This window comes from Malus domestica, chromosome 16 (assembly GCF_042453785.1).
Source record: "Malus domestica chromosome 16, GDT2T_hap1".
Lineage (NCBI taxonomy): Eukaryota > Viridiplantae > Streptophyta > Magnoliopsida > Rosales > Rosaceae > Malus > Malus domestica.
In genome coordinates this window covers 3281926-3303219 of record NC_091676.1, presented here as the reverse complement: position 1 = coordinate 3303219, position 21294 = coordinate 3281926, and the positions used below count along the sequence as shown (strand labels likewise).

General features: G+C 37.5%; 3 protein-coding genes across 3 annotated transcripts; 1 reads left to right on the top strand and 2 right to left on the bottom strand.

Annotated features, from left to right (window-relative positions):
- Nucleotides 1–6927: 6927 nt before the first annotated feature.
- On the bottom strand, nucleotides 6928–12991 carry LOC103425439 (transcriptional repressor ILP1-like). The gene is made up of 6 exons (XM_008363518.4): nucleotides 11660–12991; nucleotides 11098–11265; nucleotides 9416–10092; nucleotides 8922–9204; nucleotides 8270–8559; nucleotides 6928–7556 (listed from the first exon to the last, which is right to left on the bottom strand). Exons 1-6 carry the CDS (start codon nucleotides 12845–12847, stop codon nucleotides 7364–7366), a joined length of 2799 nt encoding a protein of 932 aa, XP_008361740.3. The 5' UTR covers nucleotides 12848–12991; the 3' UTR covers nucleotides 6928–7363.
- A 215-nt stretch (nucleotides 12992–13206) lies between these two features.
- LOC103425438 (SUPPRESSOR OF GAMMA RESPONSE 1-like) lies at nucleotides 13207–16772 on the top strand. The gene is made up of 6 exons (XM_008363517.4): nucleotides 13207–13421; nucleotides 14513–14654; nucleotides 14842–15028; nucleotides 15106–15602; nucleotides 15881–16363; nucleotides 16463–16772. Exons 1-6 carry the CDS (start codon nucleotides 13414–13416, stop codon nucleotides 16514–16516), a joined length of 1371 nt encoding a protein of 456 aa, XP_008361739.3. The 5' UTR covers nucleotides 13207–13413; the 3' UTR covers nucleotides 16517–16772.
- A 3958-nt stretch (nucleotides 16773–20730) lies between these two features.
- Nucleotides 20731–21294, bottom strand: LOC103425437 (small polypeptide DEVIL 4-like). Its single transcript, XM_008363516.4, has one exon. The coding sequence runs from the start codon at nucleotides 21115–21117 to the stop codon at nucleotides 20965–20967; it is 153 nt and encodes a 50-aa protein (XP_008361738.1). The 5' UTR covers nucleotides 21118–21294; the 3' UTR covers nucleotides 20731–20964.

The window sequence follows — 21294 nt, the reverse complement described above, 5'->3', positions numbered from 1 at the left end:
AATTGTAAAAGACTTGTTGAATACTTGGATACACACTCATTATATTCTGGTTCCCATGCTTTCAATATGTTATGTTACTTTCTAATCTATATATCATTCTATTTTTCAACTTATGTATCTCAATACAATTATGTATTTTTTAAGTATAAACAAACACTTATTTCACAATATATAATAAGTTTACTTAAATCCGCCTAGTTGTTTAGGGTTCCGCCTAGACGTTAGGTCCTAGTCCTCCGCCGCCCGCCTAACGTTTGACGTCTTTTAGAACCTTGATGCTAACATATAAAACAATTACAGTGCAGCCAGTCACTTTAGCCGTTTAATACGCTAGAAACTACCAAGGGAATTCACGAATTCAACTAAAAATGTATAAAATATCAAGTCGGTTACATAAATTAATTATTCTCCAATAACTGGGTTAAACACACATGAATCACGATATGAATCATCATCCCAGTAGAGCCTATATATTCCAAAAAGAATTTACAAAATCCCAAGAACCACAAGTTTCTGTCATCAATAAAAAAAATATCAATAAACTGAAAAACTAAACATGATCCATGAAATCAGCAAATTACAATAACAAAAATAATAATAAAAGACTACAGAACCTTTATGTCCAAATTGATCATGAAATAACAGATTTTCCCTTTAGTGCTAAAACCCACAGCCACAAACAAAGTTTGGCAACTGAGTTAACATCCACAAGTCTCCTTGTAGATAAAGGAACAGACTTATACAAAACGGGTTTATCATTATCATGATATTATGAAATGTCATGCGACGATGAATTCTCTTTGTTTCTGTCGCAACTAGGTGCCTTGAATTTGATCGGATGAGTATGAAGTTTTTGTATTTTTTTTTCCCTCCTTGCATTTTCAGTTTGGTCAAATTTACATAATTGCCAGCACATTCAAAATTGTTTATCGTCTAGAAACAATGATAGTGTACAGCTATGCTACAGTGGGTCCGACTAATCTTACCCAATAAATAAAGGGAAACCACATGTGTCTTGTGTGGCCCTTACACGGAATGAGGTCTACTCTGGATTTTTGCGTTTAGAGCCTACGGAGCAAGAGATCTTGACAGTTTAAGAGAAAAAAAGAAATCCGAATTATTCAAGCTTTTGCTCTTTTGTGAAGTGGGTCTATGAAATGCGCTAATAGGAGCCTTAGTATTGAAATTGAACGTTCCAAATCTCTCATTGCGCGAGCTCCGAGCACAAACCGGATTGGATCATTCCGCTTTACACAACTAGCATGGGTTGTACTTGCAAAAACATTTGAAATATATTTTTCTAGGACCAACATATATATATATATATTTGCCTGCAAATCTGATTTTTTTTTTTAATGTTATTTAACTGGTAATGTTGATATTTTGCGGTATAAAAATGGTCTTCTAGATCTTTGATTTTGGGGTTGGAGTTGGAGTATCAAAATAGAAACCCCTATAAATATTCTCTGTCATCTCATATTTTTAGTACAATATTTTATAATATTGACGCGAAAAATTGACGTTAAACTATAAAGTGACACGAAAAATTGACGTTAACCTATGACAGAAAATTCATAAAGAAAGTCTTCTTATTTTCTCTCTCCCACGTGACAAACAAAGTCTTCTTCCGTAATTGTAATCCCATGAGCTTCCGCCACCTAGCATCCTATTAAGGACTTATGAATTGGGACTTGGATTGTCTGCCCTCTAATTGGGAGGTGATACACATGCCGACAAAAAAAATTGGGAGGTGTGATGCCATGCATGATGTCTTATATTATTCACGTGTAAAAACATCATTAATTCTTTTAAACTTTAGTATAAATTCATGCAACTTTTGAAAAATATTTTGTAAAGTACTACAAACTCGTAATCATTTGAGTTTGTACCATACCATCAAATTACTAAGATACTAAAGTAAAACACTCTAAAATTCTAATATTTATATGTTCTATGTTAACTAATAAACTCAAATTCGTAATACAAATATAGTTTTTTTTTATGTGTAAATAGACATTTATATATAACATTTAATAAGTTTACTTAAACTGAGGAAAGGGAAATTACAAACATGAACAATGGCTTCTATTTCTGAAATTGAACCAAAAAAACCCACCATATTTCTAATACTAAACCAAAATAACTCACATTATTTTCGGAACTACAGCCAAGAAAAAAAAAACTCTCCTTATTTCTGAAACTATAGCAAAATAACTCACACTATTTCTGAAACTGAACCAAAATAACTCACACTATTTCTAAAACTGAACCAAAATAACTCACACTATTTCATGAACTACAGCAAAATAACCCACACTATTTCTGGAAATGAACCAAAATACTTACACTCTTTCTGAAATTAAACCAAAATAACTCACACTATTTATAAACTACAGCAAAATAAGCCATACTACTTCTAAAACTACAGCAAAATAAGTCATACTACTTCTGAAACTACAACAAAATAACCCACACTATTTCTGAAATGAACCAATATAACTCACACTATTTCTCAAGCTACAACAAAATAACTCACTATTTTTGAAACTACAGCAAAATAATCCACACTATTTCTGAAACTGAACCAAAGTAACCCACACTATTTTTAGAACTGAAGCAAAATAACCTACACTATTTTTGAAACTACAGCAAGATAACTCACACTATATATGAAACCACTGTTACATTCTAGCCATCTGGCAAAGAGTATTTTCTAGTTGGAAATATGATGGTGCTTATACATTTAAAATAGGACTTTCAACTTGAACACCACTTAATTATTTACGACATTAGAAACTTCAGGAAGAGGATCCTTAGAGAAAGAACGACCCAGTGTGTTTAGTTGAATTCGAAATGAATAATGTTGGGGTTTGATTTGGTTTTTTGGTTAATTGGTGGTGAAAGGGTTGGGTTTTCCTTCTGTTGGGGTAATTGTAGAAACTTATTTTTGTCCGGCTCTGTAATCCAGCTCGCATAGAATTTGGGCATATGTCCTTACTGTTAGCTTTGAGGTGTTTTGATTAAAGAAAACAATATGATGGTTTTTTATTAAAATATTCTTTTTTTCAAACCTTTTTTTATTAAAGCTTTCGTTGTATAATGACACAGGATGTATCACCTCGTATTTCAATGATGCTGAAAAATCTCTCCATCAATTGTTGGTATGGTTCGACCACCAAGAAAAGATAACCGTTACAGTTAGCCACTCAAACTACGATAACCTATCCACTTCATTGTGTCAGGTTTAATCAACAAAAAGTAATTAAGAATGAGATTAAAGGGTAATGATTGGAAGCGGCATTTGGTGAACTGTTCCTGGACCAGCACGATTACCAAAACCGTATTAGTCTTTAATTACTACGAATTCTAATTAATCACCACACAAATCCAAATTTGCTCTCTAATATCCTATTAAATTTGGTAATTAGTCAACTAATTAGCATTTGAATATGACGAATCGAATTGGGATCTGGATCACCGCCAAGTTGAAGATATCACGTACCAAATTGGGATCTGGATCACAACCAAGTTTAAGACCCCACAAAGAACAATCATGGGGTTTAGCACATGTAAACATTATTTTAATTTTAATTTCAAACTATCATTATTAAGACGTGCTATAACTATAAGGAACGATTAATAATGTTTATGTACGAGTGGATGTGTTAAACCATTTTTAAAACGAAGAGAATCTTAGACCAGCTCGTCGGATCACATAGCCAATCCTACCACTATCCTACCATTATCCTACCATTCAATATCACATCATTATTCGTATTATTGGTATTATCGTAGATGATCCCATATGTGATTTTCTTCATCAAATGTGGTAGATACTAAATAGGATGGGATCGTAAATTTGCCTGAAACTTTGGTAGCATTTTAATTGCTATCGAATCAAGGTAAAAGCAGAAGATTTCCAAAAATTACGTAAGGATAACAGGCATTGGAAGCGAAAACTATGTAAAAATTATGCTAGAATTCTCACATCAACTCTAAAAAAAAAAAAAAAAAAAATTCACTTCTTAATTCTCACATAAGTAGGAGAAGAAAATAACTGAGAACTAGTGTTTTTTTTTTTTTTTCCTTTTCTTTTATAAGAAACCTAACTCCTACAACTCATGCCACAAAGCACATCTCCCCCATTGGGTAAACTAAAGTAAAAGGGATAAGGATAAAGTATCTTCAAAGACTTCATCGTAATCTCCCATGGCTTTGTTTGATATGGATTTGATATCTTTGAAAGAACGAATTTGGATACATAAGGTTCAGCTTGCTGAAGAGTATTCAACGAGTAACTCGTTTTTTTTAACAAACAATGAGTAACTTGTTTGATTAGAACCCGAGTAACTTGTTTGATTAGTACTAAAACAATACATCAACAAAAAAAATTTATCCTACTGGTCGGGTCGATTATATGAATCTTAGAACATTATTACGTTCAGTTTTGCACCAAGTCTTCCATTAACTCCAAGTACTCAATGTATTTTATTAGAATCTCTTTTCAAGTCTTCCTAGCCCTGAGCTTTTGTCGCATAATTGCATCTTCTAACGGTTCATATGTCCAAACCACCTAAAGTGATTTTCTCAGATTTTCTCTTCAATTGCGGCCACTCCTACTTTACCTCATATAATCTCGTTCGTAATCATATCCTTTTTTATGCGTCCATACATCCAATTAAGCATTCTCATCTCGGCTACACAGTTTAATATGCTAGAAAGTATCAAGGGACTTTACTAATTCAACTAAAAAAATGTATGGAAATAATTAAAGTGCAGCCAATCACATTAGCTGTTTAATACGCTAAAAACGATAAAGGGACTTCACTAATTCAGCTCTTTTTTTTTAATTTTTAAAATAATAATAATAATAATTATTATTATTATTAAAAAAAAAGGAGGAAGATTTAAAAATATTGCAATAATTTAATATATATGAGAGTTTTGAATTCGAAACATATGGATAGATACTCAACATTTTAACCGATAAAATATTGTACCACATGCGCTTCACTGATTCAACTAAAAAATCGACAAAATATGTTTTTTTTAGGAGTAAAATATATTATGTTGATTACATAAATAGCCGTTTTCCCATGGACAACGATTCTCCAGGAACCTTCTTTGCGTGTAAGACTACATCTTGAATTTACCGATTATCTTATATTAAGTGACATCATCTCAGTGGAGCCTACATTACAAAACAATTTCAAAAATCCCAAGAACCACGACTTTCTTACATCAATAAAAAATATCAAAAAACTGAAAACTAAACGTGATGAAATCAGCAAATTACGTTGACAAAAATAATAAGAATAAAAGACGACAAAAACTTTATGTCCAAAATGTTCATGAAATAGCAGATTTTTCTTTTAGTGCTATGACCCAGACGTCTCATCGGAGTTAGAAAAACAGACTTAAATAAAACAATAAACCCGTTATCATTTTATTTCACAACGGAATGTGACGACAAACTCTCTTCATTTCTCTTCAATACTTCGTATTTTATTGGCATTGACATTTTGAACCCTCTCTCAACAATAAAACGTAAGTGATTAATTACACTCGACGTTATTACTGTCAATGAATTGAGTTGTGATATTTACACACTTATTTTTATTTTTTATACATTTTTCTTAATTTTTGCCCTACAGAACCGATAATTTGAAAAAGATCATTCGACTGGAATTGAAAAACTTGGAGTTGACTTTGTCGACTAAAAAACAGCTATATATAGAATATGAAAAGGAGAAAGTTGATGAAGCGGGGGCTGCTAAAATGTATAGAATATTGACAAAGCAGATGGCATTTGGTGAAAATTATTAAGCAACGAGATAGTTTTAAACTGTTCCTGGATCGGCACGTTTACCAAAACCATATTAGTATTTAATTAATTAATACCCAATTCCAACTAATCAACTTACAAATCCACATCCACTTTCTAATATCCTATTCAATTACCTCTTTTAATTACTCAACCAGTTAGCATTTGAACACGACGTGTCAGATCGGGATCTGGAACACCACCAAGTTTAAGATCATGGTGTCAATTCGGCACGATCAACGTGTTTTTTTACAATAATGTTTTGCATGTTGCCATAATTATTAGGGGAAAACTTTTGGGTGAGGAGCAAGGTTCTAAAAGACGCTAGGTACTAGTCGGGCGGCGGGTTAGGACCTAGCGCCTAGGCAGGCACCTGGGCATACTAGGCGGATTTAATTAAATCTATTATATTTCGTGTAAATAAGTGTCTACTTATACTTAAAATACATATAATTTCATTATAAACTCCAAAATAGAATGACATATATATTATAAGCTATTGAAACATAATGAAAACGTAGGAAACAAACATATAATGTGTGTTCATTTAAGTATTCAACAAGACTCTTATAATTTATTAAAAAAATAAAATGCAAAATAAAAAATATCTATTTTCTGTATAAGTGAGTCGCAACCTAAACAGGTCTTGAAGGTCTAGGCAGGCGCCTCAGTAGCTCTAGGCGCACTTTCTTAATTTTCAAACACCTAGGCATTAATCGGAGAGGTGACTAGCCGCCTAGAGCTAGGCGGTGCTAGGCGGAGATTTTTATAACAGTGATGAGAAGGTGCGATTAAGAAGTGTAGGTGTGATTAAGATTGTTTTAAGACAAGGCTAATTAGCAGACCAACCAACTACTTCCCTTCCTGCTGTCCTCCCTCGAACTATTTCAAAGACGGAGAGAACCTTGGACCACCCTGTCGGACCACGTAGCCATTCCGACCATTGTCTCACAGTTCAACACGGCAAACATACTGATGTATTATCAACTATAGACACATAATCATCCGTACCATTGGTATGGTATTACCAATGAGTAGACCATCGACACATTATCCTCCGTATTATTGGTACTAGCAATGCGTAGATTCGGAGGGATCATATATTTGCCTCAAACTTTAGTAGCGCTTTGATATCGCATCAGGGTAAAAGCAGACGATTCCAAAAGTTTCACAAGGACAACAGGTATTGGAAGCGAAAACGACGTAAAAATATCCTACAACGATCACACATCGCTTCTCTGAAGAAAAAAAAAAATCATATCCTAATGCCCTCATAAGTAGGGGAAGAAAATAAAATAAGAACTAGTGTGTACCTAACTCCTAGAACTCATGCCACAAAGCGCATCTCCCCCAGTGTGGGAACTAAAGTAAAAGGGATAAGGGGCAGAGTTATCTTCTAAGACTTCATCATATTTAGGTCAAAGATTTGCACTTTGTGTTTGTTTGAAGTGCCTATCTAGACGGATAGCTCAAAAATGTAGCCGCAACCCTTGACAATTTTTGTGTGCTTCTCTTGAAGTTCTTCAGGTTTCTAATGATTCACAATGCCTCCTTAAGGTTGAAAGTCCTTGCTATGTCCCTAGCCTTGTCATACTGGTTCAGATCAACCAGCATTTTCTTTAATCTACGGGCAAGTCCACCAGTTTCACTTTGTGTCACGCCAAGCAAATGCTTCTTCTCCAGAGTCCTACCCAACGAGAGCACATAATCCACCAGCGGTTGCAGCTTACGGCTGCACAATAGTTGAATTTTTAGGCAAATGAATAAGAGCTTTGAACATGTAGTAAAGGGCAGTATAAGTACACCAATGTATAATCGTCATTTTATTAACTCATCTATTGGTTAACATATAAAACTTAAGGGAAAAACCAAAACAACGAAAAAGGAAGCTCAAAGGAAGGAGATGGGGGAAGGAAAACTTATGCAAAAAAAAAAAAAATCCAGAAGGCCTAAGCATTTTAAGTTTGACATCTCACAAATTATAATTAGACTTGGCAGTTCCTACTCTTTTAAGTAAATAAGTTTGCTATGCTTTTTTTTCGGTCAGTAAGTTTGCTATGCTTTGAAGGGAATGTAAAGCCGGTATATGATAAAAATGATTTTCAACTCTGTCCAAACCATTTATGCGCAATGAAAAGTTTATAAGGTAATAGCCTCAACTTGTACTAAGTTCGTTACCCTGTAAAGGTATGGAAGACCTCGGACAAGATGAGGGAGGTAGAGAATGGAAAGAAAGGAGAAGCCTATATTTCTTGTCAATTTGAAGAACCATATTAGTTGGGAGCAACGTGTCACATCCTTCACATCATTAGTTGAACTCAAGTATGTATCACAGACATGCGACGTAGATGTAACTATTGCAAAATCATACTATCATACTTAACATGCACACATATAATAAGCACACTCACGCATGGAATTAATCTGTGTTAGTTGAAGCACTACCTGCTGTCCCCTGTGACATTTGAGCCTGCCCACACCCCAGATAAAGAAGCAACAATCCTTTCAATTCTTGTAACAGCATCATGATCATTTGCAGCAATGCTTCGAACATGAGGTAGAACTTTACCACACAACAGCTCCTCAATAGCAAGCTTCTCTAAAATGGGAGAAGCAAGGATTTCTTTCCACAAGCAGATATTTTTCATCAAACGAACAGACATACCGAATCGATATGCTGCCAGCCGTGCCGCATCTGGCACTGCTGTCAATACAATTGGGCTCCATGTTGGGACCTATACATTGGAAACAATCAAAATTAATCAACATCAGGTCAGTGTAAGCTCATGGTTCATAGTTTCTCAGACTTAGAATCTAGAGTGGACAGGTAGGGAAGGAAAATATAAATTAGATCACTTACATAAAATGTACATGCTCAATGCATGAGTGGTGCTATCCACACACCACTTTTTACCTTCCACACACCGCCTGTTAATTTTTTTTCCTTTCATCCTCTTCAATTCATTCAATCCGACAGCTAGAAATTGAGATGGGTGTGTGGATAGCACCACCCTAATGCATAAATATTTAAAACACATCCGTGCATAGGCCTGATTAAATGTCTTAAAATTTTAGTTTGATAATTCAAAAATTGTACCGTAAGATTTGTGACAGCATCAGCCAGACGGGTGCGAACAGCAACTAATAAATCAGCAAGGGCCTCACTAGAAGGTGGAACATAATCTGTTACCAAACTTGTGGCAGCAACTGCGTTGTTGGTCTCTCGCACACTGAGAATGTTCCAACAGTGAGCAACTTGGTGATGCAAAATGGGTAAAGCAACCTTTTCCACCAGATCAGGGACAAGGTTAGCATCAGCATCATCTGATGCCAAATCATTTCCATCCTCCAGTAAACCATAGTCCATTAACAATGAATGCCTGAACAGAAGAAAAGAACATTAATAGAAGGATGTGAGTATGCGAGCAGCACTACTTCTGTGTGCTTCAGTGTTAACAATGAATGCCTGAACAGAAGAAAAGAACATTAATAGAAGGATGTGAGTATGCGAGCAGCACTACTTCTGTGTGCTTCAGTGTTCTTTCTAGAGGTGTGAAATAAATAAAAAACTGAGAATTTATGAACAAGTACCAGTTCATGTTTAGAAAATCTGTTTTATCACGGAGGGGGTCCCACTTCAAAAGCTCCAGTCTCACATATGGAGAGAAGATAGTAGGAACACTTAAAGACATGTAAGCATCACGGTAGCTTGATGCATACTCTCTCTTCCAGTCTTCAAACCTTTCTTTGACCACTGAAAGTTGAGAATATTCCTCTGCTGCATCGTCGAATACTTTACCTGCAGTGTCGAGCACCAACTGGCGGTGTCTGTGGTATACTTGACTCTCGCTGTCACTCTCATCGGTGCTTGATTCTCCTTCTATTGTTCGATGGGAACTGTCCACATCCATGGCTGACAGTCTCTTAGATTCACACCTTCTTTTCCTGCGTTGTCGAGCCTCATACCTCACTTTCATATCCATACGTTTCTTAAGGTTCATATCTCTACCAAATTCATCTAACTTCACTGGTAGATTAGTTTGTTCTCTCACAGCAGTAGATGCAGCTTGTGCTGCACTTTTAGCAGCTGCAATTATTTCAGCACTGCTACCTTCTTTACTGATGATAGACATTGCTGCTTTTACAGCTGCTTCTATTTCCATCATTTCATCATCATCAGCATTTCTCCTTTCCATAGTAGATGAGGCACGTTGTTCATGAACTTTCTGCATTTCCGCTTCAAGCTCTTCTATATAGGGAGCTTTAACCTGAAAATGAAGAATTACAGGAATACATAAGTTCAGATCAACATGATATGTTGCTCTTACCGGGATTGAAAAGTGGGAAATAGAAGAAGATGCATTGAGTAGATACTAGAAGTCATAAGGCACATCTCAAAAATATGTTCTTTTAGAAAATGAAATAAACAGTTAAACACAGTAAGGATAAGCCAATAGAATATCAATACTCAATAGTAACCAATGTTGAGTTAGAGGCCTTCATTCTATACAGTTAAACTGTTCCTACGAGAGTTAAAATGTGGTTGCTACAGTGGAATATTAATCAATCATTTGTGCGGTTGCCTCAACTTTGCTTGAATTTCCAAGGATAAATAAATTGCTATCTGCTAATCTGGGAAGGGCCACTGCCAGTTTCCCTTTCAAGAAGCAGTGTTAACTTTCTCAGCCATGTTTCTAGGGAAAAAGGTCCTAGGGAAAGAACAGATAAGTCTACATTTTTATATAAGAACACGAAACTAGAAATTAATCCCTTTTGATATTAACAATGGGAAGTTATGGCCATTTCAAATTCCTCCTACAGTATCCTACTTTTTGGCGATAAGTCCTCAGCAAGAGAGTGAATTATAATGTGTATCATATGCAAATGTATTGAAGAGCCAATGATTCATCTATACTGCCAGGTAGCTTGAAAACTCAGGCGCATTGCATTCTGCAACAGTTTAAAGTCCTTGGTTTGAGCAGAATCCTAAATGAAATGCCCTCCAGTTGGCATTCCATATTGGTATCAGAAGAAATTAATCAGTATATGAACTGTTCATACAGTACTAAATGATGGAATATAACTCGCAAAATGTGGACGGAAGTGCTCATCTCACAGGGAGAAAATAATATAACAATCATTTCAGACAAATGGCCCTGTGAGTTTCCATTCTCCCCTCATCTGTACTCCTATGAAATTATTCTTAAATGCATCTCTATAGACAGAGAGGGGAGGCAAAAGAAAATTTCTGGGTTTATTTTACACTAGCATACCTGCAAAAAGTCACATATGGCAGAGACAAAATCGCGAAGCTTTTGCATGAACTGGTACTTCTCATCAGCAGCAGACAGAGACTTCTCGAGAGCAGTAATATTCAACAGTGAGGCCGACAAATTTTCGTCAGTCTTAGTTAGTGACAAAATGGTTCTTCCATGACTTGCCTGAGGGATCAAAACATATTTGAGTACATAGTTATATATGAAAATGCTATAAACGCAGAAAATAATACAATGTACATATATCATGGCAGCATCAATGCATCTCCTCACATTGGCAGAATTTTTGTTTCCAAACGTATGGCTCATATATTCAGGTATGCATTCTATGGTTTACATTTGTTCTTATTGTCAAATGCAGTAATGCCACAAAAAGCTGTTGGAAAGTAACAAAATGTCATTCTATCCATGCATTAAAGCCATAACTAGTGAGCTGAAACTAAAGTTAAGAGCAACATACACGACCACATTACTAGAAGCCAATATTTCACTCAATTATTCATCCTATGACAGATTTCGATATAAAATTCAACTTGACCAGAAAAGCAACAATTCATACCTTAAGCTTCGTGAAATTTTCTTCCAAAGCTTTTCTAGCAGTGTCCGCCTGTGCCTTTATGGACATCACATTTGAACCTTGTGAAGCTCCAATTGCCCCTCCTATACTTGTCCCAAGAGGCATACTCTCTGACCAACTATAACCCGTCATTGCAGAGTAAGTAGTCTTTGGTTGGGGCACACTCGGAATTGCAGGAGCACTAGCGCTGACCACCCCGTCATCCACCCTCTTCCCCAACCCTTTCCTAAACTGCTCTTCTTCCCAAATCTTATCTTCCTCATCCTCATCCTCTTCCTCATCCTGATCGACGCTTTCCTGCCTCAATCCAGCATCCACTACCCTATCATCAACATCCTCAAAAACACCCTTTTTAGAACCGTCCATCTTATCCCCAAACATTGCAATTCGACCTCGAAACTCTGGCTCCTCATCGCTCAACCCTTCTGCAGCGCCATGATTACTCCCTGAATCCAATGAGATAAAGTCCGGAGCCGCTGCCCTCGATTTCCTGAGCCGTTCCCTCTTGGCCCGAATGGCATCTATGGTGGCTTGATCAGGAAACAACCCAGGTGACCTCTTGCCCCTGTCAATTCTCATCGAGGCCAATTGGGCCTCTGCTTCGTCCTTGTCCCTCCTAAACAAATTACCCCTTTCCTTCTCATGCTTCTCGTCGGAATCGGAATCCAACTCCCGTGACTCTCTCAGCGTATCGGAGATTGAGTCGGTGGGTTTGACAAGGCCCTTCAGAACAATGGTGGGTTCGGAGGAGGGTCGGGAGCTGGCTAGGGTTCGCGTGTTCTTCTGCAGCTCACGGAGCGCTTCTTTCGTATAGGTTCCGGCTTGGGGCTGAACGTTGGACGGCAGAGAAGTCGATACAGAAGACGAATGAGCGAGACGGTCTTTGAGAGCCGTCAACTTATGAGCTGAAGAGGGCTTGCCCAGACGAGCAGAGGGCTTATCGCGTTTGGAAGATGGCGCGGAGCGGGACGGCGCGGCGGCGTTTTCTTCGTCGTCGACAAAGCTGAGGAGCTTCGGGCCTTGATTCTGTGGCTTCTTGGACTTTGAGGAGGATGCGGAAGAGGGTTTTAACGAGGATTTGACGGTGGTTGCCGTTGAGGGGGTTGCGTCGTCGTTTTGATCATCGTCATCGTCGGCGCGGCGGCGGAAGTTTCTGGCTCTGCTGCTCATGTTGGCGGTGGCGGTGGCGGTTTTAGGGATTGCAGTATTCGAACGGAGAAGAGAGTGGGAAATTTGGGGAAAATTGGGAATGGAATTGGCCGGATTGACACTTTACTATTCACTACTGCCCGGTCCAGTCATTCTACGGGGCCCAAACATAATTTTAGGAATATTCTGGGTTTTTACTTTTCATAAATTGACACTTTATGTTTAGAATTTTTACATTTTAGTCTTTTTATTGATCCGACTGTCAAATTAACTTTAATTTTTTAAAACAAAAATATAATACAATATTGTTTAAGAAACAGTACCCGCGGTTTCAAAATTCAAAAGCAATATTTAAAAAAAAATATAATATTAGTCCTTACTTTTTCTTATTTTTTGTAAATTAAAATAGTAAATTGAAAAACAAAGTAGAATTAAATATAAAAACCCCAAGTCCTTCGGGCGTCGATCGGTCTCAGTGTCGAAGCAGACGAAGCGGAGCGCGAGAGAGAGAAACAGCAAGTCTGCGGCGGTCTTCCAAGACGGAAGCTTTGCCTCTGAGTTGGGCTCTTGATCGTCGCCGCTCATCCATGGCTGGGTATTTTCCGATGACTTTTATCTTAGTTTTTTTTTTTTTGTTTCAATTTTTGTTAGTGTATATTGATGCTTCTATAAATATGTCATGGATTTTTCTGGGATTTTATTGACATTGTTTGGATTTATATGTTTATTCGAGATTTTGAAGTAACCCATTTGTTCATTTGATCGAGTGTACCATGAAAAATTTCAACTTTAACAAAATGGTAGTGCTTAAGCTTTACAAGTGGAAACTACCTTGATTTAGTTGAGAGCTGTGCTGAATCTTTCCTTTAGATTCATATTATTATTCCTTTACTTTCTATCTTTGTTTTTAAATTGCACGTGTTCTTCATTATACAAGCGATGTTATACTTTAAACTAATCTTAAGTGCGTGAGGGGGACTTCAAACTCGGGTGCATAGGGGAGCACATTCTAGCCAATGTGGCTACACCCACTTCCGCCTGTACCCTTTAGTATATCTAGGTGGGAAGGTTGAGGAGGATTCATAATGTTGTGTAATCCATTTCCCTGTGTTCTCGTCAAGTCATTCATCGGTCTGATTTTTGTTATTGTCATTCTGATACGCTAATGTGGTAGATGGCTTTCGACTTCTTTATCTTTAAGTGTCAGCTCACTTATTCACAGTTTGGAATGACTCACCTATGTGTGCTTGTGTTTTAAAATGGTTTATGTGTTTGCATCCCTCTACCTCTAATTCGGGCTTTAGAAGTGTGTTTCGGCAACAAAAGATTATGTCTTTGCAAGTTGTCATATATTTTCTAACATTATTTTTCGTTTCTCTAGTCAAATTTTGGGTCATTCCATTTGTTTATATGTATATGATGATAGTAATAGTTCATAACTTCATAGTTTAGATCTGTTACTGGCCGTTATATGATGTTTCTTCTGAATGGGTTAATCTTTTTAATTATGCTGTTTCTTCTGAATAATCTCCATGCTGCCGATTATATCTTTATGTATCTTTTCAGTGTCCTTCCAACCTAAAATATCTATTCTAATTAAGCTAGATCAGGAGTTTAAATACTTTGCTGAACATGTGTTGGAGCAGCTGATTGCTTCAAGTATAATCATTTGTGTAATGTATGCAGGCCATCGTGGTTGGTTGACAAAAATAGAATCGCAACAAAAATCAAGAGTGCATCTGGAGGATATGATCCTAATGTGATTATATGGCAAAGCAACCCAACTAAAGCTTGTCCAAAATGCCAGCATACGATTGACAATAGTGATGTAAGATTTTTGTTTTTATTTTTTGATCCATATGTTTAAAGTTGAATGTTCATCAATGAAAAGCCATCAGTTAGAGAAGCTCTGTTGGAAATTATTTTAATGAAGTTTGTTTCAGGTTATTGGTTCATTTATTATTAACGAAAATTGAAGAACTTTGAAAATTAGGGTGTTTGCCATCTCTTTCCAGGTTGCTCAAGAGTGGCCAGGTTTACCCAAGGGTGTAAAATTTGATCCAACTGATCAAGAGATTATATGGCACTTAATTGCAAAATCTGGTGTAGGTGATCGCAAACCCCATCCTTTTATTGATGAGTTTATTCTAATTGTTGACGACGATGAAGGAATCTGTTGTTCCCATCCTAGGAAACTACCTAGTAAGTGCGAAACATTTGTTTTGTTTTAAAACTTTGACCCTTAATCTTTTATTAATTGATTTGAAATTAAATGTTAGGTGTTAAGCTAGATGGAAGTGCTTCCCACTTCTTTCATAGAGCAATTAAGGCTTACAATACTGGAACGCGAAAGCGTCGAAAGATACATGATGGTGATGGTGATGTCCGCTGGCACAAGACTGGAAGGACTAAACCAGTGATCTTGGATGGGGTGCAAAGAGGGTGTAAGAAGATTATGGTTCTATACATGAGCACGGTCAGAGGAGGAAAACCTGTGAAAACCAATTGGGTTATGCATCAATATCACCTAGGCGTTGAGGAGGATGAGAAGGATGGAGAGTATGTTATATCTAAAATATATTACCAGCAGCAGGAAGCTAAGGAAGCTGATAAAACTGATCAAGATGTTCCTGAAAGTATTGATGCAGTGATCACCAAGGTAGATCCAGTCACTCCCAAGTCGGTTACTCCTGAACCTCCGCGCGCTGAACGAAAGCTTGGTGATTTTGATTTGGGATTGGATACTCCTGCTCCTTCCAGAGATCCCTTTCTTCAGGTATAGTTTGTTTTCTTAATTTGAATTTTTGTTTACTCACAAATTTCTACAAGCAGCACAAGAAGACATTTTTATTTCTTGTGACACGAACATATTCAACTTGAAAATTTTAAATTTATATTGCTTGCATTATATTCCTGGCCTAATGTATACTTTCTTGCACATTCTCTCCCTGTTGTTTTCCATTAATATGTGATATAATAATGTGGCATTAATGTGAATGATCCAGAGAGATACTGATATGGGCATTTTTTTATGGCTTCTGTATTCAATTGAAGTATCGTGTGGAGGATGGTGCTGAAGATGAGGATGAAGTTAATTTTGAGGTGGACCGTGCTTTAGATGAAATTCATCCAGAGGTGGACTGTGCTGAAGATGATGTTCTTCCTGAATCTGAAAAGCCTGACGATTATGACCAACACAAGGTAGAAAATCAAGCTGATGAAGTAATTAATAACACTGAAAACATTGCTCAGGAAGATCCAAAATGGTGGGACAGTGAGTCACAGAATCTTCTGGATTCGCAACAGCTTGTGGAAGGGTTGTCTCTGTGTGATGATCTTCTTCAGAGCCAATCTCCAACTAGGGGTGGACATGAAAATGGTGAACAAGCGCACATCAAACCCCCCCGTCTTGCTGATTATGCTAAACTAGGACCAGAGGATTTAAAGAAGGATCTAGAGGCTTGTCAAAATCTTGTCCTCGATCCTGCTAATATTTTGGAACTCGATACACCTCCAGATTTCCGACTTAGCCAGCTGGTAAATCTTCTTGTCTTGCTTCTTGTTGGTTTAGTCAATTCTTTTTGTTTTGTTTGCATTTTCCTTTATGCTAACGCTTTTCTGAATCGTGCATTGTAGGAATTCGGGTCACAGGAAAGTTTCCTTTCTTGGGGTGGCAAGGTGGCTGACTGAACATGGTTCGGGATTTGTAAGTGTTGGTCATGGTTTCACGGTGGTAAATATTTTGTGGCTACATTTTGATTAATCTGCACGTATCAAATCAGCTCGGCGTGATATCCAACTTTTTGCTGAAAACAGAATGAACTGTGAGACCTGGTTGTAAAGTACTGTTTGTGAACTGAAATTCTCTGATCATTTGTGTTCAAACCTCGACCGAACTTACTCTTTTTGCTCTCTGTTTATAATCAAGCTAAAATGCAGTTATTTATCTGGTTTGCGTTTTTATTTGGATTTTAAAGCTTAGCATCCGTATTATAACGAATTCAACTAGCCGAGAGACGTGTGGACCATCAAATTATTGGAAACTCGATGCTTCGTCAACGCCGAGGAAAACACTGATGAGTTTTTCACATGTAATCAAATGAGAACAGGTTGGACCATGAAATCATTCATCAACTTTCAGGGCTGCGTAGGTCATGCAAGTTGTCTTTGAAAATTGCTTGAGAGACCACTGGGCCTAGCCTCGCTGTGAAATTAAGCACTATGAGGTAAAAGTGCTTGTTGATGAGCAGCATATGGTATTGCTTGTGGGGAAGCCAGATTCAGACCTAACCTAGAAAAGCAGCTTCTGCTGGTGCCCTTGTAGCATGTTGTAGGGCAAGTGACCTAGTTGGATAGTAGGGCACCCCTTTGTTGTATTAGCAAGACATGCCTAATGCTTCTCTCCCTTGGCAAATGCAATTGGTCTTCTTTTTATCTTTAGATGCCTTGATGGGGCTATATAAGGTAGACAAGGAGGACCACAGCACCATCGCTTTTTTGGGCTCGAGAAAAAGAACTGAACAATGAGCCTACGGATTATTCAACTCTGTGCAGGACGTCTTGTCTTTCTTAAAGACATGATACATCGTGAAACAGAGGTGGATACATACTTGGACCTAAGTGGTCCAGGACCTCCCGGAGTTCATAAAATATACATGTGAAGGTCTTCCGAGGACCCTCCAAATGTTTTGTACGGGCCCCCTTGTACCTACTAAGTATTTGATGTAATAGGTTGCATGAACAACACTCGAAGAATTCTCAGGATATTACTCATCAAGTGTTCGACGAAATGTCTCAGTGAATAAACTGAATATTTTTTTTTCCGCAATATGCGCTCTATTTCTATCTCAAAAACTTGGACCCTTAATAGTGGGACCACCCAAGATTAGAAATTGGTGGATTAAAACATTAAGAACGATGCAAATGATTGTGATCAATTGACCTTAACGGCTAAAGAACATATACATATATGCTATATGCTCTGCAGTTAGGGTTTTTAGAGAGAAGATTTAGCAACCTTGTTTTGTCGGCAGCCAGCACAATGTTGTATCCTAAATCCTACATTAATAACACATAAGCAACCACCTTGTAACATGAGGAGACACCATGGGCCATGACCCATCTTTTTTACAAGAATCCCTAAGAATTAGAGACAACCCTAACACAACAGGACTGGATTAAATATCATAATTAACATCCTAGCAAAGTACTTGTGCTCGTAGTTGGTCTGTTTTGTAAAGTGCTTATATGACCAGTTAGCACTTTTAAGTTTATTTATCGATGCTATAAGCGTTTTTTATGACTGAAAAGTGTTTTTAGTTATTTCAAACCGATGGAGCAGTTTGAAAGGAGCCAACAACCAATAATCGTAAAGCAAAAACCAGCTAATTGGCAAGTGCGTTTGGAGAATGTCCCATCATCATCTTACTTGGATGATGAAACTACACCTTATTCATTATACTTGAAATGTTGATGCCCATGATCAGCGGCAGATCGAGAATTCGAATTTTGGTGAGAAAGTCCTCAAAAAAATTTCACATGTATATTTTTCAAACTTTAAATGGTCGTGGACCACCTTAGTTCTAACGGACATTCGGCCAGGTCCATGATGTAACATTTGCACTTAGTATGCATAACATTATTGGACGAAATTGAGGAAGACAGGGGATGTGCCATGTGGGGACAACGCGTGGGCCCCATGTTTGATTAGAATAGAATCGTACGCTATATTGGTGGGGTTGAAGATTAGGGAGGCGCACGTGGGCACGATAAGGCTGCCGTTTTCAACCAACCAATTCGCGCCCAACAGAGAGTCGGGCGCGACTTTGAGTTTCCTTACTCAATCACTACTGATTGAGTCATTTTATCCGAGTGAGCCCAACAGAGAAGAAAGCTTGAGAGCTCTCGATGAGAGGAATTCGGCTTTCTTGCAACAAAAGATTTTCCGAACATTGTTATATGAGCAAGTTTAAACGCATGATAGTACATAATTGAATTAGAATACCGTCACGGTCAAATTTTATACTGAGGTAAATTTCAAAGAGTAAGACAGAGAGGTGGCACTCTCCTGTGTGGCCGACAACAGAATATTAGATTGCATTATTCGGCTCCTGTACATCTGACTTTCTGACCCACCCTTCTCTCCTCTAAAACAAGAAACCAAAAATGAAAAAAAAATCATTCAGAAGTCCACGTGTCGGGTTGTTATTCACCACTCTAGTGTTAGTGACAGGTGTCCGGATTTTACGTTGGGGTGCAGTGTATTATGGTACACTAGAGAGTATATGTGCTGATTTATGATTCCAAAAGTAGAACTGCCTGGACTTACTTTTAACCCTTCCCCTGCTCCTTGCTTCATAAGGAAAGAAGAGACAAAAGGGAATACTATTTGGGGTAGCCCATCATAACCGTACACGTGGCACACGTGAACATGAGCTGGGATCCAATATTTCGGAAAGGGATCCTCCATTCCTTCTAATCCATCAAATTCGGGGATCCAGACCATTGAAATTTGATCAAACGGTTACAAACATGACCCATTTTAAAAAGTATAATAACTTTAAACGTTTGATCAAATTTCAATGATTCGAATATCCTGACCCAAACCCCCAAACTTAATGAATTAAGAAGAAGAGATTCGAAGATGATCACTTTCCCAGTAATTCAATTAGCCCACAAAGAGAGGGGAGAGACTCGAGAGAGCTTTAGTTTTGAGTTTGGCTTTTTGACCCAAACGTCGAAAAAGCAGTTTCCTCACAAGGCCATGTTTGGATGCTGGCTAAAAATAATAGCTTATATGAAGACAAGGTGGGAATTGCATTTTTTAGGAGATGCTGGTGCTTTTTTTTTTTTTTTTTTTTTTGAGGGAAGGAGATGCTGGTGCTTGTTTGGTTGAAGACAAGCAGATCATAACAAGAGCTTATAATATTATAGTGATTAGGGATGGGCCAATTGCATTTGTTTCTTTAGTTAATCATTGGCCTTCCAAAACAACCATATAAAATTGGAATTATGACAAGGGATTAAGGCTTAATCGATTATTTTTAAGGGTATGCTATCCACACACCATCTTTTACTTCTCACACACTCCTTGTTAATTTCTGTCATTTGATCTTCTTCAATTCCTCTGATCCGATGGCCGAAAATAATAAGGGTGTGTGGATATCACACCTCTATTTTTAAGGTACATGTTTTGTCATCAAGTGGTCTTAGCTAACTTGGTCAATCTTTATCATTAAGGCTTTGTTGTTGTAAGTGTTCTTAGCTGACTTGGTCAAAGCATTGATCATGAATTTTGATGCTTATATCGAATGTCTCAAACACTTTTTGGACATGCAATCCAAAAAGGCAGAAATAATCTACTACACTGAAATAAACATTAAAATTAACGAATTGAATCCTCAATTAATAATTGGCCAAAGATTAATGGCCTTGTATGAATGATTATTACATCCAATGTGGATGCTAAATTATGATCCATTTCATACATCTTTCCTTCCCTTCAATTTCAGTTTTAACAACACTCTGAGAATTCACAAGACATTTCTGCTTCTTAACAGCTCCAGTTTCATTAGGTCATAATTGGTCTTTTAATCAACAGAAAAGGAAACATAACAAAGCCATTGGAAAAGGAAGAAAACTTTGAGAACTCCACAGCACTTCTTTGGAGCTGAAATTGGATAAAGAAAATAAGAAAATCAAGGTTGTAGATGCTCCAAAGAGATCTTTTTGATCGTGTCCAACTAGTGATATGACATATGTAATTGGAGCATAACCTTTTATGGAATCCTTTAGTAATTGAAACCCCTTTACCTTTTTCAATGTTTAATTATACTTGGAACTCCCTCCCAAATTGTAAAACATAGTGGTTTTGTTAAGTGAGAAGAAGATCAATGCATAAGAACTTCTGAGGAAGAACAATGCAATATCAAAGTTTATATATTTAGGCTATTCCGATGTACATATATATCTAAGCCCCACAAGGCTAAACCCCATACAAAATTTTCTTCAAATCTCCTAAAAACATCCGCTGGCTATTTACAACTCCACCAACAAGATCAAAGATCTTGATACGACAAGAAAAAGGAGGAAAATTAGGAAGAAAAACCAAAATCCTCCTTTCTCGTCATGTCATATTTTCAATCATGCCAGCAGAGGAGCATGACCACACACCTCCTGATGATGTAAAGCCTGGCTCTTTGCTCTCGCAGGACCCCTCCGAGTCCTTTGCTTGACGACGAAGACAACCTTCTCTTGCTGCCTGCCATGCTGCCAGAGCTGCCCATCTTCATATTTCAGAGAATTAGGGTTTTCTTTCTTTCTGTCTGTTGACTGCAGTGAGTGAGCGAGTGAGTTGCTTCTGCAGGTAATGAGCTTTGAGAGATTGTGTGAGTTGGGTTTGAAAGTGCAGAGGCCAATGGGGGTTCTTATAGAGGGAGGAGGACCGGATGAGGAGAAATGTGGGTGTG